Raw genomic sequence first — 26,952 nt, forward strand, 5'->3', positions numbered from 1 at the left:
ATCTCTCTTCCCTCGTATCAGATCCCATGATTTCAGAAATCCTGATTCAATTTAAAAACTCCAAAAATCAATTACTCACTAGTTTTTACAAGAATATAACTGACTAGAGATCACATTCAAATAATAACTTGTTATAAGAAAGCAAAACTGAAACGCTTGGGAAAGATTTTCAGAATAACCCTTATTTTGTGTCAACCCTTAATGAGTATTTATGAAGCCAACTGATGGAAAGATGAGAAAAAAAAAATTGAGGCTTAAAAAGGGCTCAACTGAAGGGCTTCCCCGAAGTGGAGGCAAGTTTCATTAAGCAAAGAAGTTTCCATTAAACATTTTTTGAAAAGTAATGGTTTCCCTTGCAATGTAGATTTTGCAAAGCTGAAAAGACAAGGCACCACTGGTCCAGACCTACGGAAAGGACAAGCTCAGCACTGAGAGAGACTGAGAGGCTAGTAAGTCAGCTGTGTCCCAGGTGCGGGAGTCTCTCCTATACCAACATGCCCCTCATGGGTCCCTGGGTTCCGTCATGGAGTGGACTGCTCTGGACAGTCACCGTCCCGGGAGCTCTGCAGCACGCAGCATCAGCTGATTCTATTGGAGAACAGCCCTGGGAAATTCTTTCTTAAACCCCTCAGTCAGCCATTGGTGTATTTCAAAGTTCTCCGACTCCTAAGGCAAGAGGGAGGCCCTGACTGCTCCCACTGCATTCGCCCTTCTAGACCGAGGCTTGCTGCCACCGAGTCGGTCCTTCTATCTGCTCGCACAGGTCCAGGTACTCTCCCATCCTCTCTGATAACTTCTGCCTAGGTTCACAGGTGGCTCCGCCCTTTCCCCTGCTGTTATTCTCAGTAGTTTTCGATGTATGGATGATGCTTCTGGAACCTGGCTCTGTAGCTCCCAACCTACTTCCTGATGACCTTCCTCACGGCACCCCAGCTCCCCGGTCACGTGGGCTGCACCAAGGACATCCTCTCCTTGGAGCCTCCCACTGCAGGCCATCCCTCCTCTCTCACTCTCTTGCTGGGGTTCGCAGGCTACGTCCCTCGGTCCCAGCACTCTACCTCCCTCCTGGCCATACACGTTCATCAGCCAGCTTCTGCTTGCCACAGTTCTTTTGAATACTTCTCTTGCTGGCAGCCTAGACTTCCTCAGCCACTTGATCTTCTAGTAAGAGGGAAACACAAGAGGAACTGAGGGTTTCATCTGTCGACATCCTACCACATATGGTCAGCTCTACCTTCCCAACAGGTCCAGCACGTTTGCCACCACCACCGTCTCTTGCCCACACTATGGCACCTGCCTCACAGGGCCTGCCTGCAATGACCGAGGTAAGAGCGGATGGTGCCAGGCCCGGGGTGATGGCAGTGAAGGTGCTGGAAACTGCTCGGTTTTGTCCTTTATCTCTATTCTCAGAGCAACCAGGGTAATTATTTTAAAATGTCACAGAGCGTCATTACCCTGCTCAAACCCCCCAATGATTTCCCCATCATACTCTAAATAAAAGCCAAGTAATGAAATGACCTTCTTTAACATTGCTCCCCTCCCCCAAATTTCCTCTTCCCCTTCTTGGTTTTATTTTTGTCCTTGTCATCTACCCCCACCTACCATTTAAAGTGTTTTACTTCCTTGTGTTTATTTTCTCTCCTGCTCCCCTGCACCCCTGCCCCACTTAGGTTCTGTGAGGACAGAGATTTTCATCTCACCACCTGCGGCATCCCTGGTATTTAAAAGAGGGCCCAAGACGTAACGGGTGCCCAACAAATATTTGACTATGCGAGCAAATCAATGAATGCCCACGACCTTGGGCAGTGGCTTTATTCTGCCCTTCTGTATTTTCTTGTCCTACACATATTCACAAAACAACAGCAAGAGCTTCCGGAGTTTCCCTGCCCGCTCTCTGGGTCTTGGCGGTGCTCCCTGCAGCCGATGCTCACCCACGGGCATGTCCTTTGCCTGCCTCTGGTCTCGGCTGGCCATGCGCTGCTCTCTGCGGTCTTCTAGACACATCCTCTGAACATGTGAGCTCAGGAGGCCCCGTACAGCCACACGGATGCCCTTCCCCCCTGGATGGGCAGCAATTACAGGACTCCTCCAGGATGAGCACATCTCGTCCCAGTGTCAGCTCCGTAAGTGTTTTCAGAGAAAGGTTTGCCTGTATTTTCGGTCTGGCCGAGCAGCCTGCTAGCCAATCTCCCACAGCCATTTCTCTCTTTTCATTCACAACTCTCACTCTTCAGCTTAAAATTCCCCCTTGGACGACAAGGCCCTCTGTGATCGGATCTCTGCACGCTGCTCTGACATCAGGCTCCCCTAACGCCAGCTTTCCTGCTGTCCCTCTAACAGCCCCCGGGGCCTTGCTGGTCCCTCCTGCGCACGCCTCAGCTTTCTCGGACCGCTCGCGGCTCTCAGGCTACAGCTCTTCATGGTGCTCCCACAGCACCATCTCAAACTACCTATTTATTAGTTGTGTTGACCTGTTGCTATGCCCCCAGCCCCAGGACATTCACTCAAGGCAGGCAGGGACTTCCATCTTATTCACTGCTCTATCCCCCTTCCTAGAACTGTGCAGGTGCACTGTGGATGTGAAGTCGATCGAGCTATGCGGATGAACAGATGAAGGCAGGCCAGCACTTCCTCCTCGGCATGCATGCTTCCCTCTAAAGACATAGCAAAGTCTTGGCTTCCCCACTCATTTTGCCTTAACGGTAAGCGCTTTCATGGCTGAAATTCAGGGCCGAGTCCAATCAGGGATACCTCGGACTTGTGTGTACCTCTTTACATTAGAATTTTAGGTTCACCTTTATTACCAATATATAGTAGTACAGAGTCATAAAGTTATAAAAAATAGCACTTATGATCCTCTTGCCTATTACTTTCTCCTGATGGTTCCTAAGTTCCGCCTCCAGAATGGCAGGTTTTTTTGTTACGTGGTTCCCCAGGGTCTATAGGGTTACCTAGACACACGTCTTCCCTTTTAACTTGCTAAAGCAAGTCTCCCACTAAGAAAGTTCTTCTGTGTCTTTGCCAGATTTCTCCATTCCCAGCCAGAGTCCCCACTCAGACATCTTAACCCACAGGCCAGGAACCCAAAGTTCACAGTTTGGCACCATCCACATAGATCACTTCCCATGATCTTCTTTCCCTCCCAGATCAGGACCTTTAATTAGAAAGAGGGACAGAAATACCACTCATTTCCCTAAGAAAATGCTTGGTTCCCCAAAAAATTGCTTGGTTCCCTTAGCAATACTTCAAAGTCATTTAACAAGAACGTGACCCCTCTGGGACGGCCTCATCCCGACAATCCACTCGTAGGACTCCAATGACACACGCCAGTGAGTCACATTCTTCCACTCGCTAACCTCTCACCACGGCCTGGGATGCCTGTCCTCCCCTGGGAAGCTGTCTTCCTAGATCCTCCTTTCCCTCTGCTGTGGTCTAGGAGAGAACATCAGGCCTGGAGTCAGAGGTTCTGAAGTCACAGCTCGGTCTTCAAGTGAACTAGTTGTGTGACCTTGGCAAAGTCCCTCAACCTCACTGAACAGGCTTCTTCAGCTGGATTCTGCATGAGAGGCTGCAGGATTACATGCAAACACGTCTGGGAAGTCCTTTGTGAAGGATATGGTGCTATTTAATTCAATTGTGGCTGAAGGAGCCTTGTTCTTTCTTCACTGCTTATGTATTGCACAGATAACTGGGGACCACGGGCAGGAAGACGGCACATGCCCACAGGAAAACCACTTCTTGCTGAACGCCCAAGACATCCCCATTCATACTCTTCCCACTGCTGCTAATGATATCAGAGCACAGAGGACAGTGCCTGTGCACCTTTATTTAGAGAAGTCCATTGTTCTGCTCTAAAGTGATGGGTCAGAGACTCACAAAGAGACCTCAGAGCTAATAATCTGCAGGGGACGCTTTGGGGTTGATCTCAAAGAGGCATAAAAGGAGCATCCTCCCTCCGCCCACCTCAGCGAGAAGCTGAGTGCCCCTTCTGGGAGGAAGGTAAAAGCCACAGGAAGTCTCATTTTGCTCAGAGCAAAAACCAAGTCTCAGACAGACGGCGCACAGTGCGCAGGGGCCAAGCAGGTTTGGATGGAGGGTGGTGGGCAGAGGCATCTAGGTGTTTGGTCCCCACTTCTGCTTCCTACACCAAACCTCAACGAAAGCCTGAATCCCAGGAGGCTGGGATGAAACACCACCTGGGCCCAGCTGGTCAGCAGCAGACACATGCCTGGAGCCCAAATGCCACTCATGGCTTTTAAGAGCTTGGCACAACCCCAATTCAGCAATTCACGGAATCCGCAGAGACTCTGCCCTTCCTCGCCTCTCTCCACACCCACCCTGCCCAGACCTTCCTGGAAAAAACAACACAGAGCTGGCAGTCACCTCAGGCTTACTTTTTCCTGCCAGCCATCTGTATTTCCAAAGGAATCAAACCCAAAGCCACAGAGCAGTAAATGGAGGCTGCTTCCTGCTCCTTGAGGAGGCCCTGCAACGGGCAACCCACTGTCCCTCCTCACTGTATGAATACCCATGTGTTTCCTGTAAAGCAACACAGAATATTTTGTGTTTTATTAGATCTCACTCTTATGTTTTAACATCTTCTTTCAAGAGGCCTTTTTCCCCGGTTTCAAAGACTCATAGTTAAAAAATCCCCCAGAAATTTTTAAAATTTATCTCTGGATCAAATCTTAATATGCTGGAAAAATGTCACTAAACTGTCAGGGAGGAGGATCTGAGCCAAGCTTAATGAAATCAGGCTCAACTCAGAGATCTGGAACAAGGATGAGAGGCGGCCGTTGTGGCCCCAGGGTGAGCTGGAAGAGGCGGAGAAATAACTCAGATCTACCAGGGAGCCCGAAGGTTCAGAAGTACCCTTTAAGATATTTCTGGGCAGAGCCAACATCTCTGCCACAGGCTTGCCATTGTAGAGCAGGCTTTAGTTATTTGTAAATCTACATTTTGGAGGACGGGGTCACATTTTGAGGCCTTGAGTTCTTGGATTCTGTACTAGGAGTTGTCATCAATTGATATCTTGAATACATGATTCCTGGGAAAGTTCTCTCTGGGGCCAAGGCCGTACAAAGAAATGCTACCTTGTTTTCTCCTTCTAGCCCTTGGAGCATCGTTTAAATTATTTGAGGCCTGGAGGCCCTGAGCTATATACAAGTGGATGTTCTTGTGCTGATACAGTACAATAGTCTGGATTCAATCTCAAATAAGCTTGAATTGTAAAAGCATGATTAATATTTGGTAACATAATTTGGAGGTGCAATGCCGCCTAGCTTGCATATGTCTGGCTGTCTCCGATGAGAGAAACAAATAAAAGGGAGAACCTTCCAGCGATCTCTCCAGAAAACCTTTATCCATAATGGGGCCCAAGCTCTGTTCCCTGACATTGCAGTTGCCCTTGAGGAAATCCCCCGATTAACAGACCCACAACCCCTGGGAAAATGCCTGTCTCTCCCCTCCCTACCACCAGCATGCCTGAACCAGATCTTGCCTGGAATCCTGGAAGCAGTAACCATGCTTCTAATTTGGCCTACAGACCCGTCTTCCTCACACTAGGTCTGTGACGGACAGCACAAGGCATCAGAGCTTGCTCTCACTGCCTCAGCCCACGTTCCTGGGGAAAGTCGACTTGCTTGGAGCCGATCTTAACCCAGGGTACACACAAACACATTTCGGGAAGCAACATTTACCCTTCCTGTGTGATACACACTGAGATTTCCTTTTTTCCTTACACTACTTAACTTGTTCAAAATGCTCATCTCCGTACACTAAGTTGCTTTCACAACCCACTCACGGGTCCCTACCCACAGTTGAAAATTTGGGTAAAGGAAAAGAACCTGCTCCTTATAGCCCCAAATCAGGAGCTCAGGTTTTGACCAGACCAGAGCAATGCGCTCTACTAGAATCCTTCGTGAATGTTCACTGAGCACCTGCTAAGTGCCAGGCACTCCCACAGGTGCTGGGAATGTGGAGTTAAATAATATAAATAAAGTAAAGGTCATCTCTTAACTCACAGGCTCAAGGTTAGGAATGGAAAAGGATTCACCACACAGGAGATGATGCTTTGAGTCAGTCTTTTAGAAATGTAATTGGTCATGTGTGTATGCAAACCAGAACCGATAATATTTCAGGATGAAACATTCTGGATGACTTTTAGGGAAATTTCAGATTTAGAAGTTATTTCTGATTCAATAGCCACTTGGTGTGCATTAGCACTTGGCTAGGAGAACTTTGCACTCTCATCAATAACATTTAGATCTCCCATAGTATGAATCACAGATCCTTATTTTATGAGCACACAGATATGGAATGATTTCAACTTTCTCAGGGACCATTTATTCTGAAACAAACATGAATTTCATTGACATTGGCCTTTATATTGTATGAAACCAAGTCAATATATACAAATCAAGAAATAACCAAAACTGACCCCATATCCATGAATGGCGGGGAGACAAGAGCGTTGAGATCATTCCCTGCAAAGACGGTTTTACTGCAGAGGCCAGTCCCTCTGGCTCACAAAGCTTCTCTCTCTCTTTGGACATACGGCTATTTGTACATGGGAGCACCAAGTCCCGCAGTGTCCCCATGGGGAAGCCACTCATGCCCCAGGACTCTACCATATGGTACTTCATTTTAGCATTTCCATTCGAGTGTCTTTGAACTGGTCACATCACCTGGGGCAGAGCTCAAGTATCTCAAAGCAGGCATCGGTGCTCTTCCAACTCTTCTGGTTCATCCCAAAATGCCATGAGAATTTTGCATAATAATCATATACATAACATTTATTTCAACATAGAAAAATAACCTCCCCTACCCTCAAAATCTTCAGTTGAAACCCTCAGTCTTCTGCTGACCCTCACATGACTCGAGCCTCAGGGTAAGAAGCACAGGCCTGGGCAATGGCTGCCGATCTCTAATGGAAAGAACACCATACTCCAGGCTCCTGCACCAAGGCAGGATGGATGGTAAAGGCGACAACTGCTAAATATTCTGCTACCACCTCAGCCCGAACACTCACAGAAGTTCTAATACACCCATCCCTGGCTGCACGCTCTCTCTTCCGGGGACTGTTCTAAGCACTTACATTTTTACAATTTACGTAATTCTTAAAACAAGCTAGTGAGACAGATATTAACATTAACCCAAATAAGAAAATGGAGGTCACACAACTAGAAACAGAGGGCAAGCTCACTTCCAGGTCTGCCCCAAAGTGCATTGTGCTCTCAGCCATGGTTCTCTGCCATCCTTAAGGATCTATGAAGACATGGTAAATGCCATAAAATGTCATGATATCCAACAGGATTGCTTAATTACTAATCCTCATCATCAGGGTAAACCATACAAATTTCTAAGACGTCTACCCCCAACCTCCCAGGTTTTTAAAGTGGGAGGTCACGTATAAGATTAAACACACCACCTTCTTAGGCTTTTTCTTCTCTTGCCAATAGCATGGACGTTCAAGGTCCCTGCAGAATTAAGTCTAACCTGAGGTTTCGCTTTCAAATTGTTCTGTTGATAATAAAGTCTTCACACTTAGGTGCCCAGTTTTTTTTCACAGGGTGATCCAAGGCTGTCCAAAAGGATGAGGCAAATCTGGGGAGGGAGTATCATTTATTCAGGACGAACAGGAATAAGAAACCAGCAAGTTAGATGCCCTAGGAACATGGTCTCCTGACTATTCCATGTATTTATATCCTGCCTCGGCCCTGGACTATCCAGGTGTGGCACGAGCACCACTAAGGAAAAGAGACACTCAACTCTGACCCACTGTAGGCACCAAGGGGCTTGATATCATCTCCCATCTTCCACTGTTAGTCCCGTCCATGACCCCTCCTGCACAGGGTCCTTGGCCCACACAGGTGGACAAGGAAGCTCCATGCAGCAGCAGGAGGAAAACCAGGGCCCAGAAGTCACAAACCTGCTAAAGAGCCCAGGCTGCCTAGTGTTCTTTATTTTTTTTTTTTAAGATTTTATTTATTTATTTGCCAGAGAGAGAAAGAGAGAGAGAGAGAGAGAGCAAGTCTGCCATGCACAAGCAGGGGGAGCGGCAGGAAGAAGGAGAAGCAGGCTCTTTGCCAAGCAAGGAGACCGATGTGGGACTCGATCCCAGTCTGGGATCATGACCTGCGCCCAAAGCAGATGCTTAACTGACTGAGCCACCCAGGCGTCCCTGCCTAGTGTTCTTTAACCAATCACTTGTGCAAGTAGTTGCTTATAGCCACGGTAAGAACATCTAACGCTGCCCAAAGCCAGTGTTCAAGGATGTAGAGGAATCACCTGAGAGGTTTAAAAAAAAAAACAGATTCCAGGACCTCAGGGATTCTGGAATGTTTTTAACAATCACTCCAGATAAAAAAGCTTCACTGCCAGTTTTGGTACAAGCTTGTCCTACACTGCACTATAACCACCATGACGGTGGGGATTGCTTTCGTCTTCTATCAGTGCCCAACCCAACACCCATGTTACCGAAGGAGGAATGGTTAAAACATCCATCTCCCGTCAGAGATGAAGCCCTGCGCTCTGTCCTTTAAGTTCCTGAGCACAATGTATTGCATTTGATTGAACCTGGGGGGTGGACAAAGCTGACTTAATCCTAGTGGAATCTGAACCTAGACTTGGTAGAGCACTGTTGCTTTTACCAGAACAAGGTAAAGAACAAAAAGTGAATGCGTTACCAGCATTTCCAGTTCCTCTAGAAAGATGTGTGTTTAGTTCTTCAGCAAGGGACAGACTTAAACCTTACCCTTGCTCTCAGTCTTGTCTGAAGCTAAGAGGAACACAGTGGCAGGAAGAAATCGTTCCGGGTTCAGAGTGGTGCTAGTTACCCAGCTCTGCCATGTGGATTCCTGGGCTAAGTCCAGAACTTAGGGGCTTTCACCTAGCACCTCAGCTCAACCTGAGAAGCTGTCTCCCAGCCGTGGTGGGTTAGCACCGTCATGGGCCTGTCAGCTTGAAACCAGCAACACCGACTTTCTGCTCGGAAACCTTGTGGGCAGGGAAGGGGTGGCAGAGAGAAGAAAAAGCTTGATCAAGCTCTGTTGAGAGTGAAATTTTATAACTGGAGGAATGCAGGTTGGACACAGGAAAATGTTTCCTTGGCAGGGCGGTTAAGTACCTGGAAATGTGGTGGAGTGTTGCAGCACTCACTTCTTTGTGGGATCTTATAAACAGGCTGAGGACTGGACCATATGTCCTTCTAAATATACTCTCAGCTCCATATTTCTGCCCTGCTGTGTTTCATTTTCATGCTTTACAGAGGTGCAGAGCTCTTAAGAGCAGGAAAATAAGATGTTAGTGCTTGCCATCCTAGCACTGCATTCAAAGCTCCCCATGAGTTGACTTAAATCTACTTACCTAGATCACTGGGTCCCTTCACCACCCACCACTGCCCTACACCCTCTGCCTCGCCTCTGCATGCCACTTACGCTAGGCTACCACCGGCAACATGGTCTAGCTGATACGCAGCAATACAGTACATTCAGAGGTTTGGAACACTGAGATAGCTCTGTTCTGGTTGGCAAATAGTGACTGTCCCAAGGCCCAGCCCCCAACCCCATCGCCCTTGTCTGGTGCTCTGGACCCTCCCCGGGAATCGCTATAGTGTGGTGAGTGAAGAGTTCGTGCCTGGCGCGGCAGCTGGGGCCACTCCTCCAGGCTGACTACTGAAGCTACGCTGGGTATTACTCTGCCTTCCACGTTCCCAAAACACACACCTTATTGTCATACCTCTGGGCTTTCACTTGTGCTGTGCCCTCTCTTCAGAGTGTCTTTCCCTTTGGCCCTCAACCCTCTTAGAACTCCTCTCTCATTTCAGACTGGTGGTTGAAATACCACCTTCCCCACGAAGTTTCCCCCCAGCCCCAATTTCCCCTCTTAAAAGCCACCACTCCTTCGAACGTCACCGTTTCTTCAAACCCCCCTTTTATAAATAAGCTCTGTATTCTTGCTTTAGTTACTCATGCACAAATTCCAACAGATCTACTCCCCTCACTCTTGAGAATTTAAGGACAGATTCATAGGTAAAGTGGTACAGCTCAATAAATTTCCAGAAAGCCAGTCCCTGGCTTCCCTGTGATGGGAACACAGTCCTGTCTGGTAAGGCCACTCCTACGTGAGGGCATGCTTTGGCTACTGAAGGGCTTGGTATCCCAGCACCTCGGGTATGGCTCAGAAGGGCTACAGGGAACCTTAAAAAGTTCAGCAGCCAGGACTCAAAAACAGATGTGGAGTTGATGTATAGACCAAAAAACCCCCCCAAAACAAACAAAATGGCCTACAAATAAACAAAACAAAAAACACCCTACCCGTCAGCACTCAGGGGCAGAGAGGTTTCCTGACTGTGTTGACCGTGTCTCGTCCCATAGACAACAGCCCCACCTTCTCCGTGCTCACCTCCCACAGTGGCTGTGGGACAGACCTGCCAGGTAGAAGCAGCCAGCACACCCCGACCTTCCTTCAGTTTCTTGCTTCTCTAACCTGCCTTCCTTTTACGTTTGGTTTCTAGCCTCCCATTACTCTGAGAAGCAAGCAACTCAACACCTCTTAGGTTGTGGACCTCCTGAGGCAAGGATCAGCTCAGCCCTTGCTGACCCCTCATCTCCGCAGCATCTAATGAGTACATTATTAGGCACTTACCACATGCCAGACTGTGTTGAACGCACACGACCGTACCAACTCATGACATCCTATTATTAGGTACTGTCGCTAATCCCATTCACACGTGGGAAAACCAAAGTGACATGATTTGTCCAAGCCACACCTGGGGACTGACCCAGCCAGGAAGTCTGGCTCCACATCCCTGTTCTTAACTACTGCTCAACGACTAATATGCAGCAGGTATACAAAAAAGTTTGCCAAATATAAAGACAAGCGCCTGTCTGCCCTGGGGGTCCTCGGTTAAAAGGACACTGGCTATTTTAAGAGGGATTTGTGCAAGCACTTCCCCAGATGACTGAGAGCTAAGTCACCACCACACAGGTCCTGTACAGCCCCAAACAATGGCCACCGGGGAAGGGGAGGACGTACACTCTATTCAGGGGTATATGAATGGGTACCGACAAATGCTGGGACTGTTCAAAGGGTCTCAGGGGAAAGAAAGGCTTGGCAGTAGTCTGGCCACTTTAGGAACGATAAATTTACACCTATCATTAGAGCAGAGAGAGGTGTGTGTGCACGGACGATCAATAGGGTGCAAGCTCAGGCATCTCTTCTCTTTCTCCTCCCTGTGGCCTGACAATGCCTGTCTGTCTTGGCTTCCAACCATTTGTAAATACCTCATAGCTTGCTGGCCTCATGGGCAGAGTGGCGGGGAGGGGGGCGGGAAGCAAGGAGTCATTTATCACTGTCAGGAGATGTGCTGCACACAGCAGGGCAGGCTCTCTTCCCTGCTGCTCCTGCAGCTAGAGCTGCAGATCGTGAAAAGATGCAGAACGTGCACATCGCAAATAACCATTCATCATCTTGGCTCTGGGAGCCTCGAGAGCAGCCCCTCCCCACGTGAGGCTGACCCGCTCGGACTTCAGCCCCTGGTTCCACTGGAATTTAGGACACGAGGACTTTTCGGGTGCCTGCTCCCTGTCCCAGCCAATGCCCATCCTGGACAAGCCACAGGGTTAAAATTCTCCGCAATGATATCCAAGCCCCTCCCTTCTCTGCAAAGTCAGATTTCCAGATCGCTTTCAGCAATCAGATTGCTGCCAAGGTGGCCCATAATCATTAAGTTATGAAAATACAAGTTGCTGGGAGGGAATTAATACCAGGTTTAACTAGGGAAAGGCCTGGTTTCTTGTGAAGTAATTATAAAATTAAAATGTGATATTTCTCTGGTGGGTTTAAAAAGCCTCCCCGTGAGGTCTGTGGCCCAACAGTAATGTCAGGATTTGCACCAAGACGGGACCGAGAAATCCTTTGGTGCTCCAATGATGCTTGCTAGTCAAGAGACACCTGCAGGTAGGCTTCCAAAGATTGGGTTAAAAGTAATTAAAAACAAAAAGAGGGAAAAGGACAGGGTTTGAAATTTCCAATTACTCTTTAAAACTCAAGAGTCAAGCTGTTATAGAAAATGCAGGCTTTCCAAGTAAGATTAATAATGCTAAGCTAATTAGACCCACAGGCATGGCCAACATATAAATTCAGGCCCCAAAGAGGGACACTGTCCCTTTAAAAACTGCCTGGGGATCAGTGGAAAAGCTAATGAGGAGTGTCAGTTGGGGCTGCTTTAATAGGTGGTCCTCCGGAGGATAAAGCCTGGGGTTTCTGTAACAGGGCTTCTGCGCTTGATTCAATAAATCAGTTTATATGATATGCGGGTGCAGCTCTGGAGTTGGCTTCATAAAGCATTCTGTGGCATTTCTCAATCTGCTTATCTGCTTCCCTGTCAGCCAGCCTGAATGCGCTGTCAGAGGGCATTGAAAAGAGCAGTAAAGAATAAGATAGAAGCCCCATCTACAATATTTGTAAAACTCGACCCAGTAGCTCCAGACCATGCTTGCGGCTGCCTCCAATGAGTTCCTTTCCAGAAAATGCTTGGATTATTGGTAAGAAGCCCAATGCCGTGGGGCTGTGGCTCTCATCCCCGAGCTGGGTTCCAGGCTGCAGATGGAGAATAGAGTTCACCCCAAACAGAACGGAAAGGGTTGGAAGTGAAGTTGCTTTTTAAATCAGACCCCCAGGAAGCAGAAGGAAAAGCAAGAGGAACCGAAGTGCCAATGGCTGGCACGAGCCCAGCAGGCAGTGGGCAGAGGCTGGGTGAGGGAGGGAGGCTGCTGACCAGGGCCAAGGAAATGGGTCTTCCTTCAGGGTTCAGCTGGCCAGCAGGCTTGCCAGGTAGTGACCACTGGAGATGAGCTGTCCCTAAACACACTGACTGATGCCTCTGATTTGAAAAGTGGAGTGAAGCCCATTCCCAGCCACCTCCGAGGCTTGCAGCAGTGGGGCCAGAAGCATAGGCGTGCCCACGCCATTCCACTCACTCGCCCCATCTGTACTCAGCTGTCTTCTTCTTCTTCTTCTTCTTTTTTTTAAATCCCTTGCTGTTGGGATGTTCAGTTACAGACAGCTTCTTTTTTTTTTTTTTTTTTTTTTTAATTTTTTTTTTTTTTTTTTTTTTTTGAAATGATTTTTTATTATATTATGTTAGTCACCATACAGTACATCCCCGGTTTCCGATGTAAGGCTCGATGATTCATTAGTTGTGTCTAACACCCAGTGCACCATGCAATACGTGCCCTCCTTACTACCCATCACCGGTCTATCCCATTCCCCCACCCTCCTCCCCTCTGAAGTCCTCAGTTTGTTTCTCATAGTCCATAGTCTCTCATGTTTCATTCCCCCTTCTGATTACCCCCCCTTTCTTTATCCCTTTCTTCCCCTACCGATCATCCTAGTTCTTATGTTCCATAGATGAGAGAAATCATATGATAGTTGTACAGACAGCTTCTTATCCCCCGCCCCCAACTAGACCCATACCCTTACATTATCTAGGCAGTGCGGCCATCCAGGAAAACTGCCTGTGATGACGGCAATGTTCTCCATCTGCACTGTTCAATTCACCAGCCACTGGCCACATCTGCCTACTGAGCAGTTGAGACTAGTGTGACTTGGGAAAAAAAATTTTAATTTTATTTAATTTTCAGCAATATAAATTTAAATGGCCACATGTGGCTAGTGGCTACTGTGCTGGAGAGCACTCAGAATAGAAAAAATATTTCCTTTGCCTTAATAAAAGTAGTGAGTACTAAGAGGAGAAAATGGTGGTTGACCCCGCTCTGCTCCCAGTGGAAAAATCTCGGATTTGCTCATAGTTTTAAAGGAAATGCAGGAGGGGAAAATGACCCTGATGTGTCATTAAGTTAGAATCATAAAGAATTAAGGGCTGCAAGAGATCAAAATGAAAGGTTACCATCCCAGGAATCTTTTTAATGGAATTTGTCTTTTCCAGAAGCTCTGAAAAGCAGAGCGAAGCCCATCCCCCACTAGACACAGAGGTTGGCAGCAAGGGGCAAAGGAAACATTTTACAAATGAGAGACCTAGGCGCCCAGGGTTTTGCCCAAGGCTTGAGAATCTTGGCAGAGCAAGGGCTGGTACATCTCCCAAAGCCGTAAACTCTGCACTAACTAAGCCAGGCCGTCTCAGGTTACGGGTCCAGGCTGTTCTCTGAAATAAGACCATCATAAATGTTAGAAAGGCTTTGCTTAAGGAAAGAATTCTGGTGTACTTTACTCATAATCAGAACCATCTGGAAGCAATCTTGCATTCACACGATGGACTTCTCTTCCTCTTTGGCCCTCGCTCTCTTTACAAATCCCATCAGGCCAGGAACAGCTGCTGGAGAACCTGGCTAGATGCCAGGGGTGGAACTACAGCCCCCTCCCACACGAATGTCCTCCTGGGCCCCTGGCTCCCCCGCCCGTCCCCCTCACCCTGTGCCTGGACACAGAGCACGACGAACACTGAACCCACATGAGAAAGCTAAATCAGCAGCAGGCCCGGAGCCGGGACCTGGTGCCACAAAGGCAGCTGTGAGAAACCGTTGTTTCAACTCAGTAACATAGACACTTGCCAGCAAATTACAGCCCGAGATGGCTCAGAGGGCTCTGGGTCGGGACGCAGAGCTCACACTGCCAGCTAGTGAGCACTGTGCAACAGCAGCTCGACACAAAGGGCTGGGGAGGAGGGGCGCCGGCTTGCAACGAGGCAAGGCCACGATTCCAGCAGCAGGATCAATGACACCAGGCACAGAAGGCGAGGAGGACGGGGCCGCGGCAGGGACCGACCCGGTACCGGGGGGTACTGGGAAGAAAATGCCTTTGTAAATCAAACTACTGGGCACACGATCTGAGGCGGGCGAAGGGGAGGTGGGAGAGCCAGGGAAGAGACCAGTTTCATTATGAAGGTCCCGGTGACAATCACCTTTTGTCCTCTACTCATTCTGGGCCTGCCAAGCTGCTCCATGGTCTCTGAGAAAGCATGAGGGTGGGAGAGAAAAGCTCCCGGTCAGGAGGCACCCTCATCCCTCATGATGAGACAAGCCCCCCCCCCCTGCCCCCCGGAGCTCTCATCCTCTCCCACACCTTCTTGCCTGCTGCAGACGCACCACGGAGAGCCAGCATGACGCTTCCCGAACGAGAGCAGGCAACCGACCTCAGCATGGGAGACCTGGTTCTCAGGGGATCTTCCCCACCAAGAGCACCCCAAATCACACACAGACTCCTTGGGACGAGCATGAAGCCTCATGGTTGAATTTGGCTGGCGGTATAGGAGGTCAGACCGGGAACTAGAAAAGTTAGTGTCTCAGCAGCTCCTGAAATGCTTCATTCATCCCATCCTCTTGTTTAAAGGACAGTCAGGGAGACACGAATCCTGGTGGATAGGGGTTCCCTTCATTGGGGTCCCCCCAGCTCAAAAGTGAGTAATTAGGTCTACTCTTACCCTGAAGAAAAACGGACTGTTGCACTGTATCAGAAAGAGCTCTCGGAGGCAGAGACCTGGGATCTAGTCCATGTTCTGACACTTTTGCACAGATAGACGCTGAGCAAACCACCTAATCCCTGGGACTCTCCATCTGCTCAACCGCAAAATGGGAACGGGGAGGAGGAGTCCTTCAGCACGGCGCAGTTCGGCACCATAAACGGCGTGTACCCTCAAGAAACGCTGTCTGGGTTCACATCCCAGCTTCTCCCATCTTACGAGTTATGTAACCCTGAAACTCAGTCTCTCTGCCTCAGTTTCCTCATCTGTGAAACGTATCTAGTTCATAGGACTGTTAACTATGAGGAATCACCTAAAGGTCTCATTGCAGTGTCTGGCCCTTGGCTCTTCCCGTAACTGACAGGTAGGCCCCCTGCTATCCTGATTCGTGGGGGGCCTGTGGGGGGAGATCAATATTTCCACCACAACGAGGTATTTACAAGGATTAAAGGGCTTTGAAGTAAGTGAACCCTTGTTTGTAGAGGGGTTTCAGAAAAAACAAGTTCACAGGCCAAGGCTAATTCTGAAGCCCCAAAAGATAGAGGGACACGGCAAGGACCTGTCTCCTGACACATTCCAAATACTCACCAGACCACCTTCAACCAAGTCCAAGCACTTGGTAGTAATTTAAGGCGTTGGTGGGAAAAGAGCCACAGACCTTCATCTCCCTTGCTATAGAACTAATATGCCAGCTCTTCCCTTTCTATAGACAACTCCGAAAGGCAGCAAAATGTGATCCCATGTGTTTTTTTTTTTTTTTTAAGTCCTAAAAGATAACTGCTAGATCTGAGGTTTCTCATGAGGTTAAAACAATTAAAAAGGGAATTCATTAAGGTTGAGGGAGGGAGCTTACAAGGGCAACTGGGTTCTAAACTTCCTCACTTATTTCAACAAAGATATAAAGAGCTCTCCTTTTTCTTAAGTATCAATTTCAAGTCAAAAGAACAAGTAGGAAATACACAAAGATATACATAAATCTCTGCTCAGAGCCAAAGCTGGAGAAAATAGCCACGTGGGGAACCATGCTTAAACGAATCGGCAAATCATGTCTGACTGAAGCCATTCTCGGGCTTGGCTCCTCAATTACTTCGTACCTTCTGTGGAGTTCCATACATTAAATACAGCTTATTTATGGACTGCTGATTTTCTTAGGATCATGCTAACACTGTGTGTGCGTGTGTAAGAGAGAGAGAAAGAGACTGTGTATGCATAAAGTTGGATGTAATCTAGTCCCTGAATTTACCTACATTTTTAAAATTATAAAATGGAGGTAATCTTCAGCCATTTGTTTACCAAGTGTGTTCTGACTGCATAGATCTAATTGGCCTTCTGGCAGAGAAAGAACACACAGCCTTGCCTCAGGCTTAACTTATCTCAGATGCAAGCAAGCTCCTGACTCCCACCCTTCCCATCCGCCATGCACAACCGCCTGCTCCCTCAATTGCAGTCGATCACACTCTTCCCTTCCTTTCATCCAATAAATAATCCTTGGCCATTCACCAGGTGTCAGGGACCAGGGGAGGCACTGCCCCCCTCCTGGGGGATTACAGGCTAGCTGAAGAGACCTATTTGAACAGGTAATTGGAGTAATTAATGACTTACCCCTTACATTTAGCTCTGGACTAAATCATCTAGGTTCTTATTCATTTTCTTCCTTCTCTGTTTTCTGCTTCCATTCCTCTATTTGGCCCCTGAGACTTCACATATATACTTCTTTCTTTCTTTTTTTAAAGATTTATCTATTTAGGGGCACCTGGGTCGCTGAGTCGTTTAAACCTCTGCCTTTGGCTCAAGTCATGCATGATCTATGAGAGAGCGAGCACACGTGAGCAGGGGGAAGGGCAGAGGGAGAGGGACAGAAGCAGACTCCCAGCTGAGCACGGAGCCCCACTTGGGGGTAGATCCCAGGACCCTGAGATCATGACCTGAGTCAAAATCAAGAGTCAGGTGCTTAACCAACTGAGCCACCCAGGTGCCCCTTCACATACATATTTCTATGCTGGTTTTCTTCTGGATACCTAAATCTGCTTTCTCTCACCATTTTCCTTTAAACTCGTTAGGACTGCCTTCCTAGAACATTGCTTTCATCATTCATTCTCCTCAGAAACACACCAGCATAACCCACACCTCCCACAGTAAATGTATTTCTCTGCCTGGCTTCCCTTATCCTCAATTATGTTCCCTTGATACCAACTCGGTCCGATTTCCCATAGATGCTCTCTTTCTTTTTGGCCATCTTTCTTACTGTTTCTCAGACCCACTCTTTTTGTTTATGTGTTTGCAATCATGGGGATTCCTGCCCTAGGACACCTTTCCTTCCATTGTTCGAAACTGCAAAACCTAGACCAAACCCTACCACGCTTTTCCAACTAGAGTAGCCCTCACCTTAAATTTCTCTGTGAGAAGCGATTTTGCTGATTCAGTAAAAATGAACTTACAAAGAAGGGTAAGGGTAATGATTCTGGGGCACCAAAACTCCAGAGCCTCAGAGATGCAAATAGGGTGAACCCTTTCTGCCAAATCCATTCATGTTGTAGAACAGGGGTAAATATTTTAGGCTTTGTGGGTCATACAGTCTCTGTTCCAACTACGCAACCACCTTGAGTGAGGGTAGCCAAAGCTCAAATGTATACAAATGAATGTGGTGGTACTAAAAAAAATTACTTACAGAAAGGGGCCGTGGTGGAATTTGGCTTTGGGCCATCGTTTGCTGTCCCTGCACTAGCAGAAGACTTGGATAGTGGTGAAAATCTTCTCTTTTAGAAGGTAAAGGACAACTGGAAGTGCCTCCGATCAGCCCCTTATCTTCCCTAGGTAGCTCAACTGTTCCCTTAAGACAGTGTGCACCCTAGGAGCACATTCCCAGCCTAGAAGTCACTACCACGAGAATTTGGGCTGTGACCATCTGTCAGAGCTATTTTGGTCCATGAAGAAGTAGTGTCCATGATCTCTTCTTCATGGACCAAAATAGAAGAAGAGATCATGGACACTACTTCTTTGTCTAGGCTTGAGACACGTCAAGGAAAGAGTCCACTGTTCATCCTCCCTCTTTCCTCCAGACTGGCAGGAGGCTCAGAGCTCAGCAAACCTTCACCCACACTTCCACGTGCCGGGCCCTGCATGCTCTCATTTGGTCCTTACACCAGTCCTGTGATGTAGATGCACTCTGCATCGCATCTAGTTTCATATGGAAGAAACAGAGGCGGTCTTAGTCCATGTTAGCCACCGGTCCAGTACAGAAATGATCTCGGTGCTTACACAGGTGAGCTGTGGGAGTAAGACAACCCCCCTCCCCACCAAGATTCTTATCTCGATGTGAATGCAAACAAATAATGAAGATGACTCATTACCTCTAGTCTTCACAACAACCCCTCAAAAAGCCTATTTTTTTCACTTTATTCTTGGAAAATTAGACTCATAGGGGTTAAGCAGTTTACCCAACTTTGCCTATTTAGAAAGATCAGAGTTAAGAGTCAAATCCATGCCAGTCTGGCTCAATAAACTGGCTCAATAAACCCATTTCTTTGAGCTGCTGACCTAAACACCAACTTCAATGTGTTTGTAAAGCCTCAAAAATGCTTGCTCATATGAAGTGAGGATCTGTCAGCTTCATGGGGTCTCGTGTCCCCAGGGAGGGCCTCAGAGAGGCCCCGAGGCAAACCAACCCCGTGATCTGAGGACTGGCGCCCAGGCACAAACAGCAGAAGCGGGCACAGCCCCTATTCCTTCACCACCAACCAGGCGTCTGGCTGCACTACCAGGTCCAAACTGCGTAAGTGGCTTTTGATGGCGGTGACGCTCCCCGCACACACACTGGGGCAGTGCCGAGGCAGAGGGAGGCATGTTCTTACCAGCCTGTCATATTGAAGTCCCTGTAGAGCATCTTCTTTCCAAGTTCCTTTCTCTGTACTCTCCTTGGAAACTCCAAATGTGTGAACTCATTTCCCAGCAAGTGAGGCTGCATGAATGCCTAATAGCAAAAGAAAGGAACAAAACCACACACACACATATTTAGAAGAAAAAATAAGACTCAATAATGTTTTGCAAATCAAGACAGTCCGTATATCAAAAACAAGAAAATTGTTCTCCTATTTTAAGGGAAATAGATTTACAAATCTACAAAGAGTTATCAGCAAATAAAAATCACCAACTGAATTTATTAAGGGACATAACAATTTCATTTCATATGATAAATTAATTGTAATCAGAGACACGGATCACTAACGTCAAAAGGAAAAGAAACTGCGTTTCTCCACAAGTTCACTTTTTAATTCAAATCCAAGATTGTTTCATTTTCCTAACGGCATGTTGATGCAGCAAGAAAGCTCACCCTGCCTCTCCTCCTTGGCTCTCTCTGCTCTTGGCGATCATGGCTTTGCCTTTGAAACCTGCATGTGAATCTCCACATGGACACAATGGCCCAAGAGAGCAGGTTGGGGCTGGATACACCAGACGGGAACTTTCTGTTGGACTCCTTCCATTTTGCTCTGCAGTAATTTGATCATGTAATTGGAAGACTCTTCCAGAGCAGATGGCTTCTTCCCCTCCCCCAAATCTCTGTTCACACTACAAAAGTCTTGAGCAAACAGCCACTTAGGGAATTGCTTTGAAACAACAAACAGTCTCATTGTCACGTTCGAAATTCAAATCCAGCTATCCAAGAGATGAAATGCTCAAGTATTAACTTCCCTGCTCGAAGGCCACACACCATAAGCAAACCTGCATGGAGCTTCGCCACTCCAAGCTGCACGCCTGCTGATTAGCACTGTGGTGGAATGGATCCTTTCTCTTCCTCCCTCCATCTCCTCTCTCTCTGGCAGGGAAGAGTGGACAGAGCAAATCATGACCTGGCACTGTAGGAAAGGACGGATCCCTGCCACAGGACAGACGGCCATGTCCTCAGTCCACTGGAAATAGGCACCTCCCACAGCCTCGTATCCAGGACCGGACACGGGCAGGTCTGCTGATTCTCACGGTGGTTTGCCGGTTCCGTTGGACGTTGGTCATCCTAAGCTAGGCCTATCGGGAATCAAAGGAAGCCAGCTGAATTATCACCGGGTTGGCTAGACTGGGCCAGATAATGGAATTCTGAGCAGGCTTGGAGACAGGGCAGGACAGTACTGAGAAGAGGAAGCATCTTCACTGTCTGCTGTAGCCCCCAAAGTTTCCAGGTGTGGCAGGAATTCTACATCATCTTGGAGGGGCTCTGAAACCTCTGCTGGGGGTGAGGGTTGGGCTGATGATGAATATCAAGAACACTTAAACACTGAGTTTGACCGAGAGGGTCCCTGGGAAGGAAGGAAGGAAGGAAGGAAGGAAGGAAGGGGGGAGGGGAAGGGGGAGGGAGGGGAGGAATCAAGGAAGGAAGGAAGGAGGGAAGGAGGGAGGGAGGGGAGGGAGGGAGGAAGGAAGGAAGAAAACTAATACTTCATAGGGCAGGTCAGTGGTGTGGGCTTTGGGTGAGACAGACTTGGGTTTGAATCCAAGTTCTGCATTTGTAAGCTGTGTGATTTCAGTTGGTGATTAAGCTTCGGGAGCCTCAGTTTCTTAATCTCTCCTAGATTGTGTATTTATCTCACACTTTTAATAATTAAATGAATGCACTTATCATAGTTGTCTGTGCTCATAAAAAAAAGAAATTATTCTATCTATCTAATGACTAGTGAGCCCTATTACATCCTAACTATGACATGTGCTTTGTGAGCTCTCATTTCACGCTGCCAACAACCTTACAAGGTGGAACTGGCTACACAGTCTGCGGGGCCCAGTGCAAAATGAAAATATGGAGCCTCTGTGCAAGATTAAGGAATTCTAGACAGCAAGAGCAGAGCACTGACCGTGTACAGGGCCCTGTGCAGCTGCACGAGTCACACCCCCAGGAAGCCAGCTGTCCTGATCGAAGGAGCAGAGGCATAAATTGTCAATGGACAGCAGCACCTACTATGCGCCCTTTATCATCCCCTAGAACTGTGGGACCCATCAGCATGACATTTTTCTCTCTACTCTGCCCCCCAAGCTGTTCTAACACTGACTTAGGGGTTACCACATACCACGCACTTATATGCTTGTTGCTACATCAACAATCCTACAAAGCACATGTCACAGACTCAATTTACAAATGAGGAAATGAAGATCCAGGGAACTTAAGACACCTAGCCCAAGGTTATCCGCCAGGGCTGGGTGGTTTCAGAGCCTGAACTTAATACCGTGTCTATAACACCCATTCCAACCCTTTAACCTGCACACGCATTTACAAAAAACAAAAAGCGGGCAAAAGGCCTGTGAGCCTGTTGCTCCTGGACCATGCAAAGTCTGAATTGCCAATAGGTACCTATGAGGATCGAATTAACAAAAAATTACAGATCTGCACACAGCTTGACCATAACGATATTCCCGAAGTAGCTAGAAGAAATCCTTGAATAATACGAGGGATTAAATAAATGAGTAAAAATCCATACAAAGGAATTCTAGGGTATCGTTTATACTGACACTACAGAGAATTGTAATGACAAGGGAAGAGCGGATATATTTGCAAAAGCAGGTTATCAAACAATGTATGTCAGTGACTGTGTGTACGGGTATGAGCTTATGTAAGTGGTGTCAAATACACACACAGGTCTACGTAGAAGACATACATGTACATACAAGTGAATGTGTGTGTATCAATACAGGTAAATGCCATACATATGTATTATTAACAAACAGGTGAGTATCCAAAGGCCATTTCTAAGTACATTTCTTCACAGACCCAAGTGACCAAGAGGGGTCAGTGTGCAGCATTCCAGGTACTTGGCCCCCTGATCAGGAGCATGAGTGGCCCTTTGATGGTGCTCTAACCAGGTACCCTCACACTCTTTCTGCGAGGATACATTTGCCCGGGCAGTGGTAAGGGAAGATCTGCTGAAGGAAGACGTCTGCAAAGCGGCTAGGAACTCCTGAGCCGCTCGCTCTGTGCACGGGCCACCTCACCTCTCCCCGTGAGGATGCGCAGGCCCAGAGTGGCCTTAAACCCCATGTTCCAGTGACATCTGGAGTCCCTTCACGTGCAGAGGCTTTCAGGGCTTCAAACGTCTTGCTATCTCCCATTACAGCAACAGGCTACTGTGTTTCATCAATTCTGAGATGCCCTTTATCAGCGGAGTTATTATTTTCTTACCTCTAAGCAAGGGGGGAAAGGGGCCAATTACCCTATGTACAGTACTTTCTTGCCACTTGGACTTTTTATTCTTTTTGAAAGAGCTCCTTTGGACTTAGACAAATTTTTACATATCACTCTGGGGTATATTTAAGAAGACTATATAGGTGAAGTATATATCGCCTCAGGTTTTCCAAAACGTTTTCACGTCTAGAACCCAACTGCTCATCGGTTTTCAATGCTGAGTCACTAACGTTCGTGATTTTCCACACACTCGCGGCCTGTGTTTCCTTGGAGCACTGGTGAGGCAGCGTTTCTTCAATAATTCACCGAAGAACTACCGGCCTCAGAAGCAGGGGTGCAAAGTTCTTAAGTCAGCTCTGCAATTACCTCGAGCCTGCTTACTTCTAACTGCCACTTCAGGAATGAGGCTCGACAAGTCAGATTCACACCTCCACGCCCGCTGCACAACCAGGCGAATCCAAGGAGGCTTAAGAGGGCTTCATTTTTGTCTGCAGGGTTTTCTACGCCGCCGGACACCCGCTCTGCAAGTCCGGTGCTGCTCTTTTGATGTCCGCGCACACCCAGGACGGGACGTCCTCGTCATGCCTGACCCTTGGCTGACAGCACCCATCGGCTGTAAAATATCCCAACTTCAGATAGGTCAAAAGGTGAAAAAAAAAAAAAAAAGAGTGCCTTACTTGTGAAATAATACTGTAATAGTCCTCCTCCACGGACACTGATGTCACACCCTTCGACTTCTCTACCTTCGTGGTTGCTTTTCTTCTTCCCTTACTAACTGGCACACTTCACACAACGCAGGGCGTATTTTCTGTCACAATTATGCCCACCATAGAATTTACCTGTATTCCATGTGTACCTAGGACATGCATTTACTATTTTAAAAAAATCACCATCCTGGGGCGCCTGGGTGGCACAGCGGTTAAGCGTCTGCCTTCGGCTCAGGGCGTGATCCCCGCGTTATGGGATCGAGCCCCACATCAGGCTCCTCCGCTATGAGCCTGCTTCTTCCTCTCCCACTCCCCCTGCTTGTGTTCCCTCTCTCGCTGGCTGTCTCTATCTCTGTCGAATAAATAAATAAAATCTTTAAAAAAAAAAAAAATCACCATCCATATCCTAATCGTAGGCTCCCTTCTTACCAGCAATTTCAACACCCACTATCGTTGTATTTGTCAGACCTGATGGGAGTTACTGGTGTTAAAGAAAAAACAACTCAAGGACTAAGTACAGCAGAGTCTGCTCTTTGGAGTCACCTCTTTGGAGGTGGTTGATTCATGAAAAATGAGACGGTGTAATACGATGTGACACGTGCCCGTTGGTTTCCAGAGGAACACATACCTCTGCTCGTTTGTGTAGATCTCTTTCTGCAGTACTCATCAAAGTTTTTGTATTTCGTCCAGTTAGGTGGGCTGTTAGACCGAAATACCACAGGCTGGGGGCTTGAACCCTGTCTCTCAGTTCTGGAGGCTGGGAAGTCCAGGATCGAGGTGCCAGTGTGTTCGCTGCCGGGCTGGCAGACGCCACCTTCCTGCATCTCACGCGGGCTTTCCTCGGTCTCTCGCGGGAGAGAAGTTGGGATCTCTGGGGTCTCTTCTTCTCAGGCATTAATCCTATCTGATGAAGGCCTTACTCTTATGATCTCATTTAATCTTAATTCCTTCTGTTAAGGTCCTATCTCCAAATTTAGCACTGCGGGGGGTAGTGCTAAACTTCAACAGAAGTTTTAGGGGGGATAGCGGCACACTCAGTCCATCACATGGTCTTTTATGTACACATTTGTGTGAGTACATACACTCAGTCATCTAGATGTAAAATGTTATCTGACGGTTTCCTTTTTTTTTTTTTTTAAGATTTTATTTATTTATTCGACAGAGATAGAGACAGCCAGCGAGAGAGGGAACACAAGCAGGGGGAGTGGGAGAGGAAGAAGCAGGCTCATAGCGGGGGAGCCTGATGTGGGGCTCGATCCCACAACGCCGGGATCACGCCCTGAGCCGAAGGCAGACGCTTAACCACTGTGCCACCCAGGCGCCCCTGACGGTTTCCTTTTTAACTTACCTATATTTATAACTATTTCTACTATTGAACATGGATTATTGTTTGAAAAAAAAAACTAAAAATCATTATCTTTTATTTTTACTTAATTTTAATAAAGCTTTTGTTTTAATTCCAGTATTGTTAACTTCTAGTGTTATATTAGTTTCAGGTGCACAATATAGTGATTCAACAATTCTATACATTACTCAGTGCTTATCACCAGTGCACTCCTTAATCCCGCTACCCACCTCCCTTCTGGTAACCATCAGTTTATTCTCTATAGTCAAGTGTCTGTTTCTTAGTTTGTCTCTTTTTCCTTTGCTCATTTGTTTAAATTCTTAGCATAATACTTCCTAGCTTCATCCATGTCATTGAAAATGGCAAGATTTCATTTTTTGATGGCTGCAAATATTCCATTGTATATAGATACCACATCTTCTTTATCAATTCACCTATCGGTGGACACTTGGGCTGCTTCCGTAACTTGGCTATTGTAAATAACGCTGCTACAAACCTAGAGGTGCATGTATTCCTCTGCATTAGTGTCCTTGTATTCTTTGGATAAACACCCAGTAGTGAAATTGCTGGATCATAGGGTATTTCTATTTTAACTTTTTTTTAAAAGATTTTATTTATTTATTTGACAGAGATAACCAGCGAGAGAGGGAACACAAGCACACAAGCAGGGGGAGTGGGAGAGGAAGAAGCAGGCTTCCAGCGGAGGAGCCTGATGTGGGACTTGATCCCAGAACGCCAGGATCACGCCCTGAGCTGAAGGCAGACGCTTAACGACTGCACCACCCAGGCGCCCCTCTATTTTAACTTTTTGAGGAGCCTCCATACTATTTTCCACAGTAGCTGCATCAGTCCGCATTCCCACCAACAGTGGAAGAGGGTTCCTTTTTCTCCACATCCTCGCCAACACTTGTTGTTCCTTGTGTTGTTGATGTTAGTCATTCTGACAGGTGTGAGGTGATATTTCATCGTAGTTTTGATTTGCATGTCCCTGATGATGAGTGATGTAAGCGTCTTTTCATTTGTCTGTTGGTGGTCTGTAGATCTTCTTTGGAGAAAATGTCTACTTGTGTCTTCTGCTCATTTTTAAATTGGATTGTTTGTTTTCTGGGTGTTGAGTTGTAGAAGTTCTTTATATATTTTAGATACTAATCCTTTATTGGATTTGCAAATATCTTCTCCCATTCTGTAGTGTGCCTTTTCGTTTTGATGACTGTTTCCTTCACTGTGCAGCTTTTTATTTTGATGTGGTCCCAGTAGGAGAACACAGTTTTTAAAGTAGGTTTTAGAAAATTGGTGAGAGGAGCTTCACTGTTATTGTTATTCCAATAATTTGAGGGAAAGCTAATGTCACTGGAAAGGACCAACCAGGCTCCAAGGCAGGGGATGCTGAAGCCCACTGCTTCCCAACAGCCCAGCACAGAGACATTTTATTCTCAAAGGCAGAGTGGACCACAACTAGGCAATTCAGAAACAACTTCTCAGAGGCTGTGCAGCATTCAAGCAACACAACTCGTTAGTGTTGCTTCATTAGAGTTGGCCTGTCCCACCAGAAGCATCACTCACATCAGCGTTCTGGAATCTTGAGCTTCGAAAGTGATTTTACTTTGAATTCAATGTAAGCAACACACCCAAAGTGTAAAGACTGTAGAATGTGGGTGTAAGAACTTATTAGGTTCCTCTTAGCAGTAAAGTCCAATGGTATCTTGACTCCAAACTTACGAGATTCTTGGATGATTTTGGCATGTTTTACTCTACTGCTCATATCTGGGCAGTTCATAAATAGGTATGCAAGACTACTTTCCTTTCCCAAGGCACATTTCACAGGGATGCTGGCCTACTAAAAATGCGGACCTTAACGGGATAAAAATCCAAGACAGGAGAGCAAGAACACATTAAGATCCCTACAAAATAAAAATTTTGGACACTCTCCTAAACGTTCCTTGTTTTTCTGAGATGCTGGATGTATTTTAGCTTTTTCTCTATGATGATGGTATTTGGGCATACGTATGTTAGAACATTTGCATGGTGATGCAAGTAATACCAGCCACACTTAAATATGTTCATTATTTTTAAACCTTAGATGTATGCCAGGGCCTAGCATAGCACCTAACACAGTAAAGACTCCAAGTAAGTATTTGCTGGAAGAATGAATACAAAACATTCTGACCTGCTATACACAATTACATTTGGTAATTAAACTACAAAATAATACAACATAGCTTTCAATTTTTTGAAAAAGTTAAAACTCAGGTCCACGGCA

General features: G+C 46.9%; 1 protein-coding gene across 2 annotated transcripts in view; it reads right to left on the reverse strand.

The window, feature by feature from the left end:
• PPM1H (protein phosphatase, Mg2+/Mn2+ dependent 1H) overlaps positions 1-26,952 on the reverse strand; it is a 238,941-nt gene that overhangs the window by 44,545 nt on the left and 167,444 nt on the right. For both annotated transcript variants that reach the window (XM_040637216.1, XM_040637215.1), the window contains exon 6: positions 19,333-19,451. In XM_040637216.1, the coding sequence (XP_040493150.1) occupies positions 19,333-19,451 (119 nt within the window). The remainder of the gene's footprint in view (positions 1-19,332; positions 19,452-26,952) is intronic.

Source organism: Ursus maritimus, unplaced genomic scaffold (genome assembly GCF_017311325.1).
Source record: "Ursus maritimus isolate PB19 unplaced genomic scaffold, ASM1731132v1 scaffold_21, whole genome shotgun sequence".
Taxonomy (NCBI): Eukaryota; Metazoa; Chordata; class Mammalia; order Carnivora; family Ursidae; genus Ursus; species Ursus maritimus.